Genomic DNA, 20,402 nt, shown 5'->3' on the forward strand with positions numbered 1-20,402 from the left:
AGTAAATTACTAAATACTAGAGCCTGAGTTCAAATTCCAGCTCTATCAACTTAGTAGCTGGTTGATCTGGGCAAGTCACTCCCTCATCTACAACAGTACCTATTTCACTAAAGTACTGTGAGTTTGAAATAACATAGAAGATTAAAGAGTTTAGAATGCCTCGTAGACTTACTCTTACAGAAGAACTATATCATAAATACATTAGAACTTTATCATGAGGACTGTAGAAATAGTCTCACAAGCTAGGTGCTTGCCTTGCATCCAGTCAAGCAAGGCTCAATCTCTGGTACCACACATGAAACCCAAGCCCCATCAGTTCAGTAGTGATCCCTGAGCACAGCTGGGTGTGGTCCGAGAACCAAAAAAAAAAATCTTCAAACAAAAAGCAGTTTTTGTACCAAAATAAAATAATAGTTCTAGTTTCTTGCCAAACTATACTTTCATAAAATGTACCTAAAGTTTAAAATAAACATTATTTTGGTATATTGTAAGTTAGCAAACCTCAAGTCTTACCTCTGATACTCACCAAATAAAGAGGAATCTGTTAGAATGTTCTTAATAATATTCCCCAACGGGAATGTGGACTAGATGTGAGTTTTATGAATGTACTGGATTTATGAGTTACAACTCACTGCGAACTCTAATGTATTAGTTCTCTAATGATTATCTCAATACTGAAATATTCATGTTTAAAGCAGGGAAAGGAAAACAGGATAAATGGATTCTGAAGCAGTATCCAAAAAGCATTTAATGAAAAAGGAAGACTGAAAGCTACTGCATATTTAAGTCAGTACCTGACTTAAAGTATCTAAGAGTCAGTCACTGGAGTAATGAATGCCTCTAGAAGCTATAATTTGTTTTAGAGCTGGATATAAAAGCATCATGTATTTAATATGATCAAAAGTATATTTAAATAACAAGGGTTTTGACCATGAGTCCAGTGATTGTACTCTTGTTCCCTAAGGTTATACACAAACCCCAAATTTGTCCAGCGGTAACTTTTAATGGGAAAACACCAGTACTCATCTTTGCAGTATTAAACTTTGCTTAACAAATAGAAGCAGTCAATATTGCCACCCTACAGTCTTCCAACAGAGGAGAAGCTGTTAGCTTACTCCTAAAGCTAGAATGGATCTGACAAGAAACCCTTGGGGTTACTGAAATAGCTGTGTTAACTACTAGAAAGACTACACAGGTGATTCAACAGAATTTACTTGTATATTTTCCATTTGCTATACTATTTGAAGGCATAAGATAGCTTTGTATTAACTTTCTACAATACTGTGTTTTAAATTTATCCAGTAAACTAAGATGCAGTACAACTTTTATACAATTTAGGAGATAAAAAAAAATCTCCACAAGAGAAAGCAACTCAGCAGGCCCTGATATTAAAACATTTTTTCCAGAATAAACATATAGGCAATTGCATTCAAAGGCAATTTTTCAAATACTTAAATTACACCAATATTCCTTCCAGTATCTATCATCTGCCTTACTCAAAACCAATGCGACCAGATTCTTACTCAATGCTAATAGTGGGGCATATATGTTTGGTAAATGTTTATGGTTTTCCTCTCTTCATTATTAAAAATCTTTTAAAGTGCTATTATACAGCAAAAGAAATTGCTTAGTTCTCATTCTCAGCTTATGGTAGATGCACCAGTTCCTCAAAGGAGAGTGCAAGTTGTGAAATCGCAAAAGATACAGTTTAACAGTAAGTAGTGCATGAAGAAACAACAAGTAGCCTAAATACAGAGTTGGACAGAATCAAACCAATTATGTCTGTAATTGCTCAATTGAAAGTAAAAATATAGGTACATTCAAAATAAAGTTTGAGATTATAATTGGTGCTTAGAATCAAATTGGAAGAATTTCTTGATAAAATATAAATCTGTTTTTTTGAAATTGGAAATGAAACTATTAATTGATGGAGAGCTAGAGACTTCTTAACCCCTCCTACACAGATAAGGAAATAAGTGACAAAGTCTCTTGCACTGAAGTTATGTATTTTAACAGCTTTACATGTAATATTCATATATAAAAAACTTTAAGTGCTTTTCTCCAATTTAAAAATCTAAAGAATTCAAAAAATAAGGCATTCAATATTTGAAAAAAGTACAGATTTACAAAATGTGTATATTCTGTCATGAAAACTCCACACCAACATTATACACTTGGAAAAAAATACAAACAGGATATATTACAAATTTATGTAAGCAATAACTTAGTTCACACCATGCAATAAAAAGTACATTAATCAAGATACACAAGCTTTTGTAGGTTCTAAACTGAAGGACTTTTTTTTCTTTTCTGCAGAATCCTTAAAACCTGTGGCACTTTAAATTTGTTAGCCTTTCTACTGAGAGGTAAATTATACACAACAATGATGAAAAAGATTAACAGACCAGTTGTCTATTATGAATCATTCCAGCTTTGTTCAACAATGGCTGAAACTCTTTTCTCATATTCTCGTTTGTTTTCCTGATAAAGCTGTGCTGCCTGGCTGTTGGCTGGACTGTTTGGATTCGGTTCATCCAGCAGAGACTAGAAGGAAAAGAGAGAAGGAAAAAGAACTTGAAGAGCTACTTATGCATGCTGGATATGGACCACAAAAAGTATGTGGAACAACAGAAATGCAACAAATGGCAGAAACTTTGCTTCCAGAAATAGCTTTGAAAAACACAGTACGAAGTTTCTTGTTGCTAAAAGTTAATCTAAAAAAAAAAAAAAAAAAAAAAAAACACCAAAAAATCTTCTAATCTCTTTTAAGACCTCTAGTTTCAAAGCATTAAAAAATAATGTAGGGGTGGGAGAGAGAGCACAGATGTACAGACCCAGGTTCGAATCCCAGCATCCCACTGCCTTCTAGGAGCAATTTCTGAGCGCTCAGAACCAGGAGTAGCCTGAATGCCACTGAGTGTGACCCAAAAACCAAACAAAAAACAAGCCATGTATTCTTCAGCATACTAAGACATTAACCAAAACTGATTTTTTTTTTTTTTTTTGGTTTTCGGGCCACACCCAGCGATGCTCAGGAGTTACTCCTGGCTGTCTGCTCAGAAATAGCTCCTGGCAGGCACGGGGGACCATATGGGACACCGGGATTCGAATCAACCACCTTTGGTCCTGGATCGGCTGCTTGCAAGGCAAACGCCGCTGTGCTATCTCTCCGGGCCCAACCAAGACTGATTTAGTTTTTTGAGTTAGCATACATTAAAGGCAGATACTGGGGGCGGGGCAGGGAGTAAGTAGGATCCCCCAGTAGTGCTCTAGGGGCCTTTATTCACTAGACAATACCTAACCTTGCTGTGTGACAGTTTGGGCTCAGGCCTGGTAGTGCTGGTAGCTACCAGGATAACACCCAGTTCAGGAGCTGTCAGGGGTAAATCCAGACGTCCAGTGTGGGGGAACCACAAAGTGTGGAGAGGGACTTTGAACACAAGATATGTATGCATTCAAGCCATCTGAATAACTCCCTAGTCCTATAGCAGATCCCGTTTCCTTTAATCAACAAATCAAAGGCATCTGAAACAAGCGAGTAATATAGGAAAGACTATTTCATAAAAGTTCATAAAATACAACATGAATTAAAAAAGTAGAGATGGGGGCTGAGCAATAATGCAGTGATAGGTAGTTTGCCTTTCACGCGGCTGATCCAGGATGGACCTCAGTTCAATCCCTGGCATCCCATATGGTCCCCCAAGCCAGGAGCAATTTCTGAGCACAGAGCCAAGAGTAACCCCTGAGCGTCACTGACAGTGGCCCAAAAACCAAAAAAAAAAAGGGATGGGACAGAAGTCTTTTTTTGTTTTTGGGCCATACCCAGTAACGTTCAGGGGTTACTCCTGGCTATGTGCTCAGAAGTCACTCCTGGCTTGGGGGACCATATGGGACGCCAGGGGATCGAACCGTGGTCCGTCCTAGGCTAGCGCTGGCAAGGCAGACACCTTACCTCTAGCACCACCGCGCTGGCCCTGGGACAGAAGTCTTTACAGATTATCTAACAATCACCTTTATCTTCCTCCAAGATTTTTCACAGCATCTGCAAAGCTGCCTCAGTACAAATAAAACCTAACTTTTGGTGTTTGGCTCCATAAAAAAAAACTTAACCCACAGAAAATCTTATTAATAGGAAATCAGGAAAAGGACTATAGACTCCTCTCCATTGTCCCATTCAAAGAGAAATCAAATTTAGTCTCCCTACCCCCAACTGCCACAAATGATGCAATCGAGTTTGCCACAGTTAGAAATCCCAGGGTTCTGCAATGGATAAAACTCTCGAAAAATCATCTTTGTGATTGTGGTATCTCCCTGCTAGCTAAGCTTGAATTGTATATTTGTATCCAAAGTGATCACCAAAAAAAAAAAAAAAAAAAAATGCAGGGAAGTCATCTGAAAAGCACAGCTTCAGTCGAAGCTCTGCATGGTTATCTAGGTTTTGGGAATGTTAGGGGTTGGCCTTTAGAATCCAAGTGTACTCCATTGAATCTTGAAAGATTACGATGCACTCTAACAAATACTAACCTGAATTGATGTTAGGATAGAAGATACATCATATGTTGGACTCCATCGATTCTGAAGTATATCTAAACATATGCTACCATCAGCATACACTGCAAAGAAAATACAATAATTAGTTAAATATTAACATACTCAGATGTTATAAGTGACATCTTTATCACAAATAAAATGTCTGACTCAATCAGCAGGTGTTTTTTTGTTTGTTTTATTTTGAGCCACACCCACTGTCACTCAGGGATTATTCTTGGCTATAAGCTAAGAAATTGCTCCTGGCTTGGGGAACCATATGGGACGCCAGGGATCGAACCATGATCCAGCCTGGGTCAACTGTGTGCAAGGCAAACACCCTACCGCTGTGCCATCGCTCCAGCCCCTCTCAATCAGTCTTTTTTTGGGGGGGAGGGAGCCCACACCCAGTAGTGTTCAGGGGCTACTCCTGGCTCTACGCTCAGAAATCGCCCCCACGGCAGGATCGGGGGATCATATAGGATGCTGGGATTTGAACCACCGTCATTCTGCTTGCAAGACAAACGCCCTACCACTGTGCTATCTCTCCAGATCCTCAATCAGCAGTTTTTAACATCAAGTTCAGGTGTTAACTGAACCAGTCTGTCTCACAGAAAAATCTAGCTTTAAAAAATTGGCCAGGGGGGCCGGAAAGATAGCACGGAGGTAATGCGTTTGCTTTTCATGCAGAAGGTCATCAGTTCGAATCCTGAGCACTGCCGGGTGCAACCCAAAAACACACACACACACACACACACACAAAATTGGCCAGAGCAACAGTACATCAGGAAGGGTGTTTGCCTTGCAAGTTGCTGTTGACCAGTTTAATCCCCAGCACCACATATAGTTCACTGAGCCTCGAGTCAGTGAGGAGTAAGCCTTGGGTACTTGCCAGGTGTGGCCCCCCAAATCAAAATAACCAAATAATTAAGGTTTTATTTTGCACCATGCCATTAGGAGACTATTATTGACTTATTCTACCTCCCACCATAAAGCATTCTCTTTACACTGCCCATTTCTTTTTTTTTTTTTTTTTTTTTTTTTTTTTTTTTTTTTTGGTTTTTGGGCCACACCCGGCAGTGCTCAGGGGTTACTCCTGGCTGTCTGCTCAGAAATAGCTCCTGGCAGGCACGGGGGACCATATGGGACACCGGGATTTGAACCAACCACCTTTGGTCCTGGATCGGCTGCTTGCAAGGCAAACACCGCTGTGCTATCTCTCCGGGCCCATTTCTAAATATTCTGTTTGTTTGTTTCCTTTTGGGTTTTGGGTCACACCCGGCAGTGCTCAGGGGTTATTCCTGGCTCCATGCTCAGAAATTGCTCCTGGCAAGCACGGGAGACCATATGAGACACCGGGATTCAAACCGATGACCTTCTGCATGAAAGGCAAACACCTTACCTCCATGCTATCTCTCCGGCCCCATTTCTAAACATTCTTAAAAAACTTTTATAGGGACCGGAGCAGTGGCACAAGCAGTAAGGCTGGCCTGCACTAACCTAGGATGAACTGCGGTTTGATCCCCTGGTGTCCCATATGGTCCCCAAGTCAGGAGCGATTTCTGAGTGCAAAGCTAGGAGTAACCCCTGATCATCACCGGGTGTGGCCCAAACACCCCCCCCCCAAAAAACCCTTTTATAATGAAGGGCATACTTAAATCTGTGACATAGCAATTCCTCTCAGAAATTATTTGTAAAGAAATAAACATAAAGGTTCACACAACACCTGTAAAATGAAAACTCAAAAACTACCTGAAGGCTCATAAAAGGGCTCTTTTTTTTTTTCCCCTGCCAAAAGGGAAAAAACCTTTATAACCATTATGTACCAATGTAGCCACCAGAAATAAAACTAGGGCCAAAAATCCCCCAACAAAACTATCCTATGTTAATGAAAATAGACGGGTACACACAATATATTAACTTATTGTTCCCCAATTATTTATATAAACCATTATCAGTTATGAAGGACAATTCCACACTGGGGAGACTATGGAAGTTAGCAGAACAGGGATTAAGGCGATGACCCCCAGACACTGAGTACTCCAGGCAATGTCTCAAATCCTAAAACAATAAAAATGAAGAATAAGGGGGAAAAAAAAGAATAAGGAGTCACAGAAATACTTAAAAAGTAAACGCAAACTATACCACTTACCCCAGAAAGAGGCTTAAGAGTCATTTTTGAGGAAGAGAAGATAAATATTTCAATACTACTTCTCCTCAGGCTACTCTTCTCAATACTTCCTCTTTTCCTTGGGGTGACACCTAACAGTGCTTAGGGAACCAATGCAGTGGTGGCCAAGGGCTTCTACACACAAAGCATTTGCTCCAACCATTTCAAATTCACCTCCTGGTCCTGCTCCTTTTCAGATATCATCTGGTCAAGGTTATTTACATCTATGGCTAAATTACTCATATTGTTCAGTATTTCCAATTATTAGCTTTAGACCAGATTTGGCTCTCAGCTTTAAAGTAATATCCTATTTCATAGGAATAATAAAACTTTGTAAGCCTAAGTATCTATACAACCCATAAAATTAAAATTTAAAGGGTTTTTTTTTTTTTGGTTTTTGGGCCACACCCGGTGTTGCTCAGGGGTTACTCCTGGCTGTCTGCTCAGAAATAGCTCCTAGCAGGCAAGGGGGACCATATGGGACACCGGGATTCGAACCAACCATCTTTGGTCCTGGATCGGCTGCCTGCAAAGCAAACACCGCTGTGCTATCTCTCCAGGCCCTAAAATTTAAAGTTTTGAACTAGTAACTATTTTAAAGTAAAGTAAAAGTAAATTATACTTCAAGTACCCAGTAAAAAATTAAACAAACCGCATTATTTCTAACAATGGAATATAAGTCAGCAACAAAAGGCAATAAAGTATAGATATGTATTCTAACATAAATGAACCCTAAAAACTATGATAATTTAATATACCCCAGAATCCCATATGGTCCCCCGAGCCTGCCAGGAGTGATTTCTAAGCATAGAGCCAGGAGTAGCCCCTGAGTGCCATTGGATGTGGCCCCAAATCAAACAAACAAAACACCAGAATGAAAAAAATTACAAGTTACTAAAACAACATCAAATTTGGAATTGATATGATTCTAGAGCTCCAATATGTAGTTGATATCATCATGAGAATCAGTGGACACAGAAATTGTAGCACATTTCTACAATGGAATACTATGCAGCTATTAGGGGAAAAATGAAGTAATGAACTTTGCTTTTTACATAATAGATATGGAAAGTATTATACTGAGTAAAATGAATCAGAGAAAGAGGGATAGAAAGATTGTACTCATTTATGGGACATATAGATATAGACATATCTACATAACATAGCTATAACATACAATATCTAATAATATATGTTATTAATATCCAACGACAATAAAGATAAGGGCCAGAAGAATCATTCTGTGGTAGGAACCTTGCCACTAATAGTGAGGAGTGCAGTTAGGGCAGAGAAGGGACCACTATGGCAGTTATAGTTGGAAATGATCACTCTAATCAAGAAATGAGTGTTAAGGAGGTAAACTGATATGCATGATACTCCTTCAGTAACAGTATTGCAAACCACAGTGTTTTAAAAAAAAAAAAAAAAAGAGGGGGCCAGAGAGCACAGTGGTAGGGCGTTTGCCTGGCACACAGCAGATTCAGGACAGATGGTGGTTCGACTCCCAGCATCCTATATGGTCCCCTGTGCCTGCTAGGAGCGATTTCCGCTGCCGGGTATGACCCAAAAACCAAAAAACCAAAAGTGAGTGAGAAAGAAGAAAGCACCCTTTCCCAATCGTCTGCAAAATCAAATTAAAAAAATTTTTTAATTACTACTTACCATTTGGATGAAACATTTTGGATAGGAACCTAACAGTTGGTGGTTTATTTGGATATTCTTCAGAAAATTCTATTACTAGTTTAAAAGTACCTAGATAGAAAACAAACCAAAATAATTGTAATAAAGACAAAGAGCATCTTTTAAATCTTATCAGTAAATTACCAAGCCCATACTAATTTTCACACCATACAAAAATTAACATCAATTTTGGTTTAGTACATAAAACATTAAATATACTTTCATTTATGTTAAGACTAGTAACATGCAGCAGTAACAGTGGCAAGCGCTTACATACTTTTAATGATCTATTGATAAAAATGTGAACTGCCATATTTTTGGAATGTAATTTGCCCTAGCTTACAAAAATTAAAATGCACAACAGGGGAGAGTTATCCAGTTTATCATAGCAAAGGGAATACAAAAGGATTTTGAGGGAGAGAATACCATATTATTATAAAGGACTCAGATTTGAGTCAAGGATGCTAAAGTTAAAGATCTATTCTGACCCTCACCCATCCCTTCACTTAAATCTATTGGGAATCATTAAATATTGGTGTAATAACCTACTATCAATTACATGCTAAAAGGTACTTTAGCTAATCAGTCTAAATCAGTATTTTCTTGTCAGCAGAGATAGTGAGGTAGCTTGGTGTAGAGTGCTTATCTTAAAGCACATATGGGGGGCCGGAGCGATAGCACAGTGGTAGGGTGTTTGCCTCATACGTTGCAACCCTAACAGACCTCGGTTCGATTTCCAGCAACCCATATGGTCCTGGAGCCTTCCAGGGGCGATTTCTGAGCACAGAGCCAGAAGTGAACCCTGAGCGTCATCGGGTGTGGACCCCAAATGAGACCAAAGAAGAAAAAAAATAAATAAAAATAAAAATATATATATATATATATATATATATAAGGTCAATGTGTTCATATTGTATAAGCAGAAATTATGAGCATTCAACTTCAGTCACTGGAGAGAAAGCATAGTAAATATGGTTCTTGTCTTGAACTCAGGTTTCAACCTCAACACTGTTTATGGCATATGGTCACCTTGCAAGCCCAGAGAGATTCCTGAGCTAAATATGGGCCAAAATCCAGAAGAGAAAAAAAAAAAAATACTCCCAAATTAACAAAAGACAGAGACTCTCAACTCCAACTTCCACATCTATTTCACCAAAAGAACTACTATACTGGTTTAAAAGTTAGAATTTATGTTGTAGGGGAGAGGGTATTAATTATTTTGTTTTCACAGATTTCTTTTTGTTTAACTGTCTGGTCTTTTTGCAGAAATTCCTTTAAAAATTGGCATGGTCCCTGAAGCCCAGCAGGAGTGATTCCCAAGCACTAGTAAAGTCAGTGATTTTATCTCATAATTGGATATAATATAAATACTATAAATCATTGTTAGCCATATAGCTACTCTCATTTTTTTAATTTTTGGGGTTTTGGGCCACACCCAGTGACGCTCAGGGTTTCTCCTGAGAAATCAGGAGCTCAGGGTTAGGCCCAGAAATCTCTACTGGCTTGGGGGAACATATAGAATGCCGGGGCATTGACCCACAGTCCAACCTAGGCTAGCAGGGCAAGGCAGACGCCTAACTGCACCACAGCTTTGGCCCCTCTTTTTCTTTAGTTATTACTATATACAACGTAACAACTTCAGACAATCACAAGCCATTTTGTTATATTAGAATCTGAAGCTATAGTTGGTGATGCTCAGTGGTTACTCCCGGCCTGGTGCTTGAGGGATGCTCCTGGCAGTGTCAGGACCAAACTTTTGGGCCTCCACACACAAAGCATAGGCTGTAGGGGCAGGAGAGATAGCATGGAGGTAGGGCATTTGCCTTGCATGCAGGATGGTGGTTTGAATCCAGGCATCCCATGTGGTCCCCTGAGCCTGCCAGGAGCTATTTCTGAGCATAGAGCCAGGAATAACCCCTGAATGCTGCCTGGTGTGACCCAAAAACAAACAAACAAAAGCATAGGCTCTAGTTCTTTGAACTGTCACAGTCACAAAACAGCTACTTGAAAGTCTTTTTTTTTTCCCTTTGAAATTATCATGGGGTCTCAGGAACCCTTCTCTCTCTTACCCGCATCAAGCTTCCCATGTGAAATCATAAATATAAAAGCTGTCGGGCCCAGAGAGATAGCACAGCGGCGTTTGCCTTGCAAGCAGCCAATCCAGGACCAAAGGTGGTTGGTTCAAATCCCGGTGTCCCATATGGTCCCCCGTGCCTGCCAGGAGCTATTTCTGAGCAGACAGCCAGGAGTAACCCCCGAGCAATGCTGGGTGTGGCCCAAAAACCAAAAAAAATAAATATATATATATATAAAAGCTGTCAAAGAGATGGATGGGACACCAGTCCTTCTTAGGAAGCCTTATATATTTTCACTATAGAGGAGGAAGAGGAGAAGGAGGAGGAGGAGAATTTATATATTTTAAAGTGTTGTAAATTAGAAGTGTAGTATAATAGGAGTATTACTTTTCAAAAAGTAATTTCATTTAGCTGGCAAAAAATCCTAACTACCAGATTATAACTAACTGAGCTACTCCCAGAATCCACTGGCTATTGTATTGGAAATTCTAACTTAGAAAATCCTAAAAAAAAAAGAAAGAAAAATAGGAAAGAGGCAGAAAATCCTAAATTTTTCATCAATAACTGAAAGCTTATTATAAGTAACAAAGAAAAAAACTGTTCCCCCACTCCAAGTTAGTGAGAAGTGTGACACTATTTTATATATATATTTTTTAAATTCAAATAATTGTCCTTTTTTGGAGGGTGTTACACCTGGCAGCACTCAGGAGTTAATCCTGGCTCTGCTCTCAGAAATCGCTCCTGGCAGGCATGGGGGACCATATGGGATACCAGGATTTGAACCATCGTCTGTCCTGGATCAGCTGCCTGCTAGGCAAATGTCCTACTGCTGTGCTATCATCTGGCCCCTCAAATAATTGTCTTAATAAAAGAAAACTAGATTCTTGTTTGCTTTTGCTGTCTGTTGCAATATGGTGTTTTGGTGCAATATATGAAAAAATTAGACCTCACACAAATATGAAATAAGTAAATGAGAAAGAAAGTACTTTCTACTAATAAACATTTTAATTATATACTTGGGGAGGGGTGTTTACTACACCATAGAAACTAAGGGGCTGTTGTTGTTGTTGTTTTGGAGCTGACCCTAGTGGCACTTCGGATTTACTGTTGGCTGTGTTCGGGATCAATTCTAGGTAGGCTCAGGGGACATATGGATGCTTGGGACTGGCTGTGTGCAAGGAAAGCACCATACCCACTTTACTATACTTCCAGTCCCAGAAACCCTAAGTTTTTAATGGATAGCTGCAATAGAACCAAATAAACTTATTATTAGTTACATTATCATCTGTTGTGCTTTATTTTTGTTTTTGGGTCACACCCGGCAGCACTCAGAGGTTACTCCTGGCTCTATGCTCAGAAATCGCTCCTGGCAGGCTCAGGGGACCATATGAGATGCTGCAATTCGAACTACCATCCTTCTGCATTCGAGGCAAATGCACTACCTCCATGCTATCTCTCTAGCCCCTGTTGTGCTTTTTATTCATTCAGAATTTTCTAGTTATTGATCATTTGGAAAATACTGTTTCACAAATCTACACCAATCTTCTACCAATCCCCTCCTCCCCCATAACCCCAATTTTTGTGTCAATTTCCACTGGCTTATTTTAAGTTTCTTGCCAATTTAACAGTTTTATTTCCTTATATATGGAGGTAAAAATCACCTATTATTTGCATTTCACAAATATTCCGGCATTATTTCATGCTGGCTAGATCATCTCTCTCATGCACACCCCCTTTAATAACCCTACATTGACACTCTTTTGTCTGTGATAAAAATAAACAAAAAACATTGACAGTGGTGCTGCAATTTGTGATAATTAAACTACTTTCAAATGTGAGCCACTGGTGGTACAAGCTGGCATCAATATGTCAAAAGCTGAATGGTTTTCCATGGTTAATCTGCCATATTTTCTTTATCCAGTCATCCAAAATGTACATTTTGGTTCTTTCCACATCTTGGTATTATAAACAATGCTACAATAAATACCTTGGTAGATGTTCACTTTGAGTTAAGGATTTTATATTTACTTCAGGTAGGTGTCTGTGCATTGCTGGATCACATAGCAGCTGTTTATTTAAATTATTCAGGAAGTGCCACTGTGTTTTAAAATAATTACATCAATTTGTATTTCTACCAACTGAGTATAAAGGGGATTGATTCCTTTCCCTCCATATCTTCACTAGCACTTATTACTTTCTACTTTAACAGTCAATTCTTACAGGTGTAGGGGTGGTATTTTACTGTGGTTTTGATTTGCATTTCCTTAATAAGTGATGAGCATCTTTTAATGTGCCCAAATAGCTTTTATTTTGCAGAAGAGCATTTTTTTCTAGACCAGTGTTTCTCAACCTTCTTTCATCCTGCCCCTCTAATCCCCCAATCTATCCTAGGAATTAAACCCCTCAACTCATGCTGTACTCCCTGCCCAATTTATAAAAATTTCGCCTTCAGCCCGTTGGAATACCCTACGGGCATATGGGTGCTATATAGCCCTGGTTGAGAAACAGTGCTCTGAACAACCATATTTTGGTATAAAGAGTGCTTTTTGCATACATACTGCATCAACACAGGTTATTAAGACATACATTCAAGGGTCAGATTTTATTAACAAACAATTTTACCTTTTTCCTCAGGATATTTAAAAGTGAGACTGGCATCTTTCAAAATGCAAAAAAGTACATTAACTACCAGTAGTATATTTGTCAGTGCCTTTATTTGTGCCATGATGCTAGATTGATTAGGGCCAGTGTTAGCCACCCAAGCTTTTTTACTGTCAATACAGAGGTTAATATAGAAAAAAGGCAAATGTCTTTTTTTTTTTTTTTTTTGGTTTTTGGGCCACACCCGGTGACGCTCAGGGGTTACTCCTGACTATGCGCTCAGAAGTCGCTCCTGGCTTGGGGGACCATATGGGACGCCGGGGGATCGAACCGCGGTCCGTCTCCTAGGCTAGCGCAGGTAAGGCAGGCACCTTACCTCGAGCGCCACCGCCCGGCCCCAAGGCAAATGTCTTAATACTAGTATAAAGACAGTTTGAATCACATGTAACCTTTGAAAAGATCTCAGGGAGCTTAAAAGGTTTATGAACCACATATGAGGGAGTTACTCTGGTAGCGAGAAAAAGCTAAAGTTTGTAAGTACCTCTCTTTAATTTCTTATTCCCATTATAGAGAAATCACTAATAGTATGGTACATTATCTTTTAACATTACATACTTGTATGTTATAAATTTAAGATAAATGTGATGCTGTAACATACATTTTTCTGAAAGTTTTTCTCTTCAACTGACCTGTCCATACTTGCTTGTTCTTTACTGGACAAATATCTAGAAATGTATTCAACCACTGGGCATTCATTCAGGTTATCTACTTAAATAGTGCTGTGATCCTTAACGATAAAATATCCTTGATGGACTAATCTGAAATCATGTGATATAGAACTGCTCAATGGTGTCTGGTTCCTGATGAAAATAGTGAACTCAAGATTTAAAAAGTTTATGCAAAATGCCAACTACTTATAGGTGTTAAATACTAGCTGATCTGGAGCTACTGGACAAACAATTCATTTATCACCCTATTCAAAAACGTTAAATAAGGAGGTTTATCTCTCTGGTTATTTCCCTTTGGGGACATTTTAGCATGTTACAAAGTCATCTAAACTTAAGATTATTCTTGACACATATGTCTACATAGGTTTTCAATTCTAACAAATATTAAAGTAAGAGAAGGAACTGATAATAAAGGTGACCAAGCTGACATAGAAAGAAAATCCACTGTAAAACTAAAATTTTCAGAATTGTTTAGTTTCAGTTTGACTTATTACCAAAAACTATTTTCAGATACACTGATTTACAGTTTCCTTTTAAAAAACAGCCTCTTAATACTATAAAAAACATAACGAGGATGACTTACCATCTTCAAAAGGTGTCCCTTCTGGTCTGAAAGCAAGAAGATTTCTGATTAAAAGTAGTTTTTCAATTCTGCTCTCCCCCCCCCCCCCCCCGTTTTAGACAATGGAAAGGATTCAAATAGAAAAAGAGGGGCTCATTCTAATGATTTGTTAAGTTTAAATATAGTTTTTAGGGTCCGGGCGGTGGCGCTAAAGGTAAGGTGCCTGCCTTGCCTGCGCTAGCCTTGGACGGACCGCGGTTCGATCCCCCGGTGTCCCATATGGTCCCCCAAGCCAGGAGCAACTTCTGAGCACATAGCCAGGAGTAACCCCTGAGCATTACCGGGTGTGGCCCAAAAACCAAAAAAAAAAATATATATAGTTTTTATTATAGTTTCAGATTTCACAGATGCAAACATAAAGGTAACTTTTGTTTTTCAGTTTTCCCTTTAGAGACTATTACCAGTCTCCCCCCAAAATCTTGTAGTTTTAGCACAGTTCAGGTTTGGGACATAGTTCAGTGATGAAGCAATTGCCTTGGAAATCAGGTCATAATTTCCAAGAACTCAAAAAGAAATAAGTATCAGTTTGTAAATACAAACCATTCACTTTGTATATTTGTGTGTGTGTGTGTATGCGCGTATTCTCAGCAAAATCATTATTTCAATCTATATTAGTCAGATGTATTTTTTTTTTTTTTTTTTTTTTTTTGGTTTTTGGGCCACACCCGGTAACGCTCAGGGGTTACTCCTGGCTATGCGCTCAGAAGTCGCTCCTGGCTTGGGGGACCATATGGGACGCCGGGGGATCGAACTGTGGTCCGTCCAAGGCTAGCGCAGGCAAGGCAGGCACCTTACCTCTTGCGCCACCGCCCGAGATGTATTTTTTTAGCTGGAGCGAAAGCACAGCAGTAGGGCATTTGCCTTGCACGAGACCAAACTAGGACAGATCTTGGTTTGATCCCCAGTGTCCCATATGGTCCCCTGAGCCAGGAGCGATTTCTGAGCACACAGCCAGGAATAACTCCTGAGCATCACAGGGTGTGGCCCAAAAAGCAAAAAAAATTGGTAGAGGCACTTGCCTTGCACAGGGTCAACCCGGATTTGAACCCAGCACCTCACATGATCCCCTGACCCTGCCAGGAGTGATCTTTGAATACAGTGCCAAGAGTAAGCCCTGAGAACTGCCAGGTATGGTCCCCACTTCCCAAAGTTAATGATGACATCAAACCAGTGTCCTGTTTTTCAACAGAGTAACAATTCTTGTTCAAACTGGCTACACATAATACCACTAAAAAAGCCAGTTTCTTTTACAAAAGCCTTTTTCTTATCTCTATATCCCAGTTTCATCTTTCTTATGTAGTAGCATGAAGTTTAATTACAATTGTAAGTTGTTGTCAGGATTTTACTCTAGAAGGGTGAACTTCCCTCATTTCCCCACAGTATAAACTCTTATAACTGAGGCAGTGGCTAGAATCAGAATTCTATTTCTCAAAGCATTCCTTTAAATTTTAGTGTATATGGGCTTGAATGCACATAGCTGATCCGAGTTCAATCCTCAGCAACCCAGCTGGTTCCTGAACAACCCCCATAAGCAATGAAAACCACCAGGTCTAATCCCAAAACAAAAAAAATGTTTTAACAAAAAGTTTTAACATTGGGGCTGAAGAGATAGCATGGAGATAAAGTGTTTGCCTTGCATGCACAAGGTCGGTGGTTCAAATCTCAGCATCCCATATGGTCCCCCGAGCCTGCCAGGACCAATTTCTGAGCATAGAGCCAGGAGTAACCCAGAGCACTGCCAGGTGTGACCCAAAAACAAAACAAAAAAAGTTTTAACATATAATTCTAATTTAAAAAGTAAAAAAAAAAAAAAATTACGTCTAATAAAATTTTAAGTTGAAAAGTATACTGTATGTATAAAATATGTGATAAACTTATGCATACTCACATCTAATAAAGCAAATGTAAAAAAATACTGACGGGGTAGGGAAGGTGGGAGGGGGCAGTGGTGGTGTGAATGCTGCTCTGGTGAAGGAGGGTGTTCTGTTTATGACGGAAATCCAACTACAATCACGCTTGTAATCCTGGTGCTTAAATAAAGATTATAGATGAGGAATCGAAGAGAGATCTTAACCAGCTAAGTGCATGCTTTGCATACAGGATGCCTGGATATTCCCAGTACCATATAGTCACTTCAAACACTAAAATCAGGAGTGACCTGAACACTGCAGACTATGGTTCAAGAATAAAACAAAAACAGTACACATTTTTAAAGCATATGCAATGTAATACATAGAGTGTCTCCAAGAACTCAAATCAGGATTTTAACATCAACCCAATGTTCACAGAGCTGTGAACACCTGCAACTGAAATTCTTGCGTTTTTATTTTGACTCGTTTTTTGGCCACACCTGGTGATGTGCAGGGCTTACTTACGCTTGGCTCTGCACTCTGGAATTACTCCTGGCAGGGTCTTGAGACTATCTGAGATGCTAAGGATAGAACCTTGGTTGGCAAAGTGCAAGGCAAGCTCGTTACTCCACTGTCCTACCTCTGGCCACTAGAGTTGAAATTCCTGCAACAGTAGAAATTCCCTGATTCTTAAGCCTTTTTCTAGTACCAGTATAATACAAGCCTAAATATTTGCTTGGCACATTTTGTACAACACAATTGGCTTTTCTCTTTTATTTACAAATGGCAGTTTGTGAGGTAAAACCAAATGTGAATTAAACAATAAATTTTAAGTACTAGCAAATGTCTCAAAAGGATTCCTCCCACCCACCTACCTTGCAATTTCTGTCCCTACAACCCCTTATTTCTACTTGTTATACATTCATGTTAAATAAAGAATCGACACACCAGGGCCCGAAGAGATAGCACAGCAGCGCTTTTGACTTGCAAGCAGCCAATCCAGGACCAAAGGTGGTTGGTTCGAATCCCGGTGTCCCATATGGTCCCCCGTGCCTGCCAGGAGCTATTTCTGAGCAGACAGCCAGGAGTAACCCCTGAGCACCGACGGGTGTGGCCCAAAAACCAAAAATCAAAAACCAAAAAAAAAAAAAGCCGACACACCAATCAGTTATGACTTTCAACTCACCCAAATATAACTGCATTCCACTGCATGATGTTGTTTTCAGATGGCGCGCCACTAACACCCACAGGTGGGTCCTCTTGCAATCTAAAAATCCAGCGTATATTTACAAGGTGAACACTAAGGTCACTACAAAAGGAACAACTTTCAGTGGCTATCTACTTTGAGATACAAACTAAAACCATGTCCTGGCTCTTGTGCTGAGCTGGAACAAAACTAACTTAGAAAGCCACCCAATCAGGTACATATGCTTGCAGCTCCAAATTGTCCAAAATTTAAAAGGTTTTTTTTTTTTTTTTGGTTTTTGGGCCACACCCAGTAACGCTCAGGGGTTACTCCTGGCTATGTGCTCAGAAGTTGCTCCTGGCTTGGGGGACCATATGGGACACCGGGGGATCGAACCGCGGTCCGTCCAAGGTTAGCGCAGGCAAGGCAGGCACCTTACCTTTAGCGCCACCGCCCGGCCCCCCAAAATTTAAAAGGTTTTGAGAGGTAATCTTTTTTCCAAATATAATCAAGGACAAAACATAAGGCCGTACAGACTATCTGTGACTAAACAAATAATTTTTAACTTCAAGTGCAAATCCCCCTATCGGTTTTGATATTGTAAATGAAGACGAAGTCCTAACCATCGCCACTTGTGCAGCATAGCCACCAAAAGACACCAAATAAAATAATTAAATAAAATAATCTCACAAAACGAATTTTCAAAGGAAATCCTAAACTGGAAACTAGTTAGGCAAGAAAATTGCTTTTTTCCCCTTTGCTTCCATTATCATGGCTCTTAAGGCAATCAAGGCTTCGGTTAAGATTTTCCCTCTGAGCTAGTTACCTTTTGCTATTTGTCGTAGCTGAATTTTTCTAACCTGAAATTTACTTATTTCACGTCTTTAAAGACGTCTTTTTTTTTTTTTTTTTTTTAAAGACGTCTTTTGACAGAGAAATTCCACTAAAACTGTTACAATGACAAAAAGAAACTTAGTACACTCCGTATGTATCTGCATTGACTTTCGTGTATTCTACTTGGAAGTAGTCAGTGCAGGGAAAAGAGTGGCTCTAATTTTTAGCCTACTTGAGACGGAATTACACTCCCTGATTCCCACCGAGAGTTGTTAACAGCCAAGAAAAATTACGAATCCTGTTCAATGAAGTCGCCCAAACCTCAAACAATGGCTCCCCGATGCTCCATCTTAAGATTTATGATAGCGAAAGTTGAAAGGTTACTTCCTGAGCGGCTAATCTAACTTTAGATTCGATACTATTTGTATCTCAACCAGGGCCCGAGTCCCAAGGGGAAAAAAGGCACTGTAAATAAATGCACAGTAGATTGCAATGCTGTTTTCTCTTTTTTTTAGTGCTCCCTTTTGCTCGCCCAGGATACCTCTGGAAACTCCAGGTAAACAAACTGTAGGGGAAAAAAAAAACAAAAACAAAAACAAAGTCGCTTCTTCCTCCAAAACTAATCCCAACCCACCTGGCCACAAAAGCCTGTTTTCCTAGAGGAGGAGGCCCTAGGAGGATCCGATTAGCACCGGACAGCCGCGAGGCACTTGTCCAGACTCTGGAGGCTATAGATAGGGCTTTTTTATCCCCCTAGTCGAGTCATCCAGCTGGATTCCAAAGGGGCCTTGCCAGCCAGCCCGACTGCTAGCTTGCTAACTAGCTAGCTAGGCCTCACACTCAGCCAGATCTCAAGGTCCCTTTAGCGGGCGGGAGTCGGGTTTCGGAGAGGGTGGGGACAGGTTAACCACCTCGGGGGAATCTCTCGCGCTCAGAACCCAAAGGGGAGGGAGGAAGGAAGGAAGGGGAGAGAGCATTTCGCCCCGATCCAGCCGGTCTGCTCCGAGGAGACCAGCCCGATCGCAAGGCCATCCTGGAACAAAGCAGCAGGCGGGGACCTCGCTTCTGCAAGGGCTTGCTTTTCCGGTCCAGGGAGGAGACACAACCCGCTGCAAGGCAGGCCTGGGGAGGGGAGAGGAGGAGGAGGAGGCGGGGAAGAGGTCGGAGCACAGGGCAGGCAGGGCAAGGCAGGGCAGCTGGTTCCAGCAGGCAGCAGGCAAGCCGAGGCCCTGCCCAAGGCCACCTTTCTGCTTTGGGGTGCGGGGGAGACGGACACAGACGTTCCCGGCCTCGCAGTGCGCGTGCAAGCAAGCCAGGGGGGCCTCCGGATGGTCCCGCCGGGCCCACCAAAGCCCGGCTCAGCTCCTCGGAAAGGTCAAGAGAAAGAAGGCGGGCAGGAAGGCGGCCCCGATGCCCGCCCTGCAGCCCGCGCGGCCTCCGGGAGGAGCCGCCATCCGGGCCCGGGTGGAAGGCTCTTACCGCTTGAAATCCCGCATGAGCCTCCTCCGGGCCGGGGTCGACATGCTCCCCAGCTGCCCCCGCGGTCAGTCTGAAAGAAAAGAGTCCCGCGCAGCCCCCCCACCCCCCGGCGCGGCGGCCGAATCACTGTGGGTCACCGCCGCCGCCGAGGCTGCACAAACAACCCTGCAATGACGTCTCCCTCCGCCACCTCCAGATCCCTCCGCCCTTCGCCCGTACCACTCGGAAAGGGGGGATAAGGGAGTTGGGGTGGAGGGAAAGACAGTCTCAGGGGCCTTTCAAGAGGGTTCCGATAAACTTGTGGATTTTTAGAACGCAGCACAAATTAATGTTGTCCCGCGAATCCTGAAAGTTGGGGATTAAGAGGCAAGACAACGGAAACATAATTTCATCCCCCCCTTCACTAATTTAGACTCAACCGGGTGGGGAGAGACGGACGCAGCGGGGCCGGAGGTTTTAGGGAAGGAGGCGGGATGACGTCAGGTCACGTGACTGCCGGCGGCGTTGTCAACAATCCACCCCGGCGGGGGGAGAGGGCGAAGTCTCTAGAACCACGTGTCCCTGTGACGCTATTAGAATTGGTCACGTGAGCCGGTGGCCGGGACCTGAGTTTCTTGCCTGAGCTATGTAGCCAACCCCAGGGATAAGGG

At 41.2% G+C, this 20,402-nt stretch overlaps 1 protein-coding gene across 1 annotated transcript; it reads right to left on the reverse strand.

Annotated features, from left to right (window-relative positions):
• Nucleotides 1-1,196: 1,196 nt before the first annotated feature.
• Nucleotides 1,197-19,958, reverse strand: UBE2B (ubiquitin conjugating enzyme E2 B). Its single transcript, XM_049786801.1, has 6 exons — nt 19,753-19,958; nt 17,440-17,520; nt 14,365-14,390; nt 8,360-8,449; nt 4,525-4,613; nt 1,197-2,544 (listed from the first exon to the last, which is right to left on the reverse strand). Exons 1-6 carry the CDS (start codon nt 19,794-19,796, stop codon nt 2,416-2,418), a joined length of 459 nt encoding a protein of 152 aa, XP_049642758.1. The 5' UTR covers nt 19,797-19,958; the 3' UTR covers nt 1,197-2,415.
• Between the last annotated feature and the right edge of the window lie 444 nt (nt 19,959-20,402).

This window comes from Suncus etruscus, chromosome 14, assembly GCF_024139225.1.
Source record: "Suncus etruscus isolate mSunEtr1 chromosome 14, mSunEtr1.pri.cur, whole genome shotgun sequence".
Taxonomy (NCBI): Eukaryota; Metazoa; Chordata; class Mammalia; order Eulipotyphla; family Soricidae; genus Suncus; species Suncus etruscus.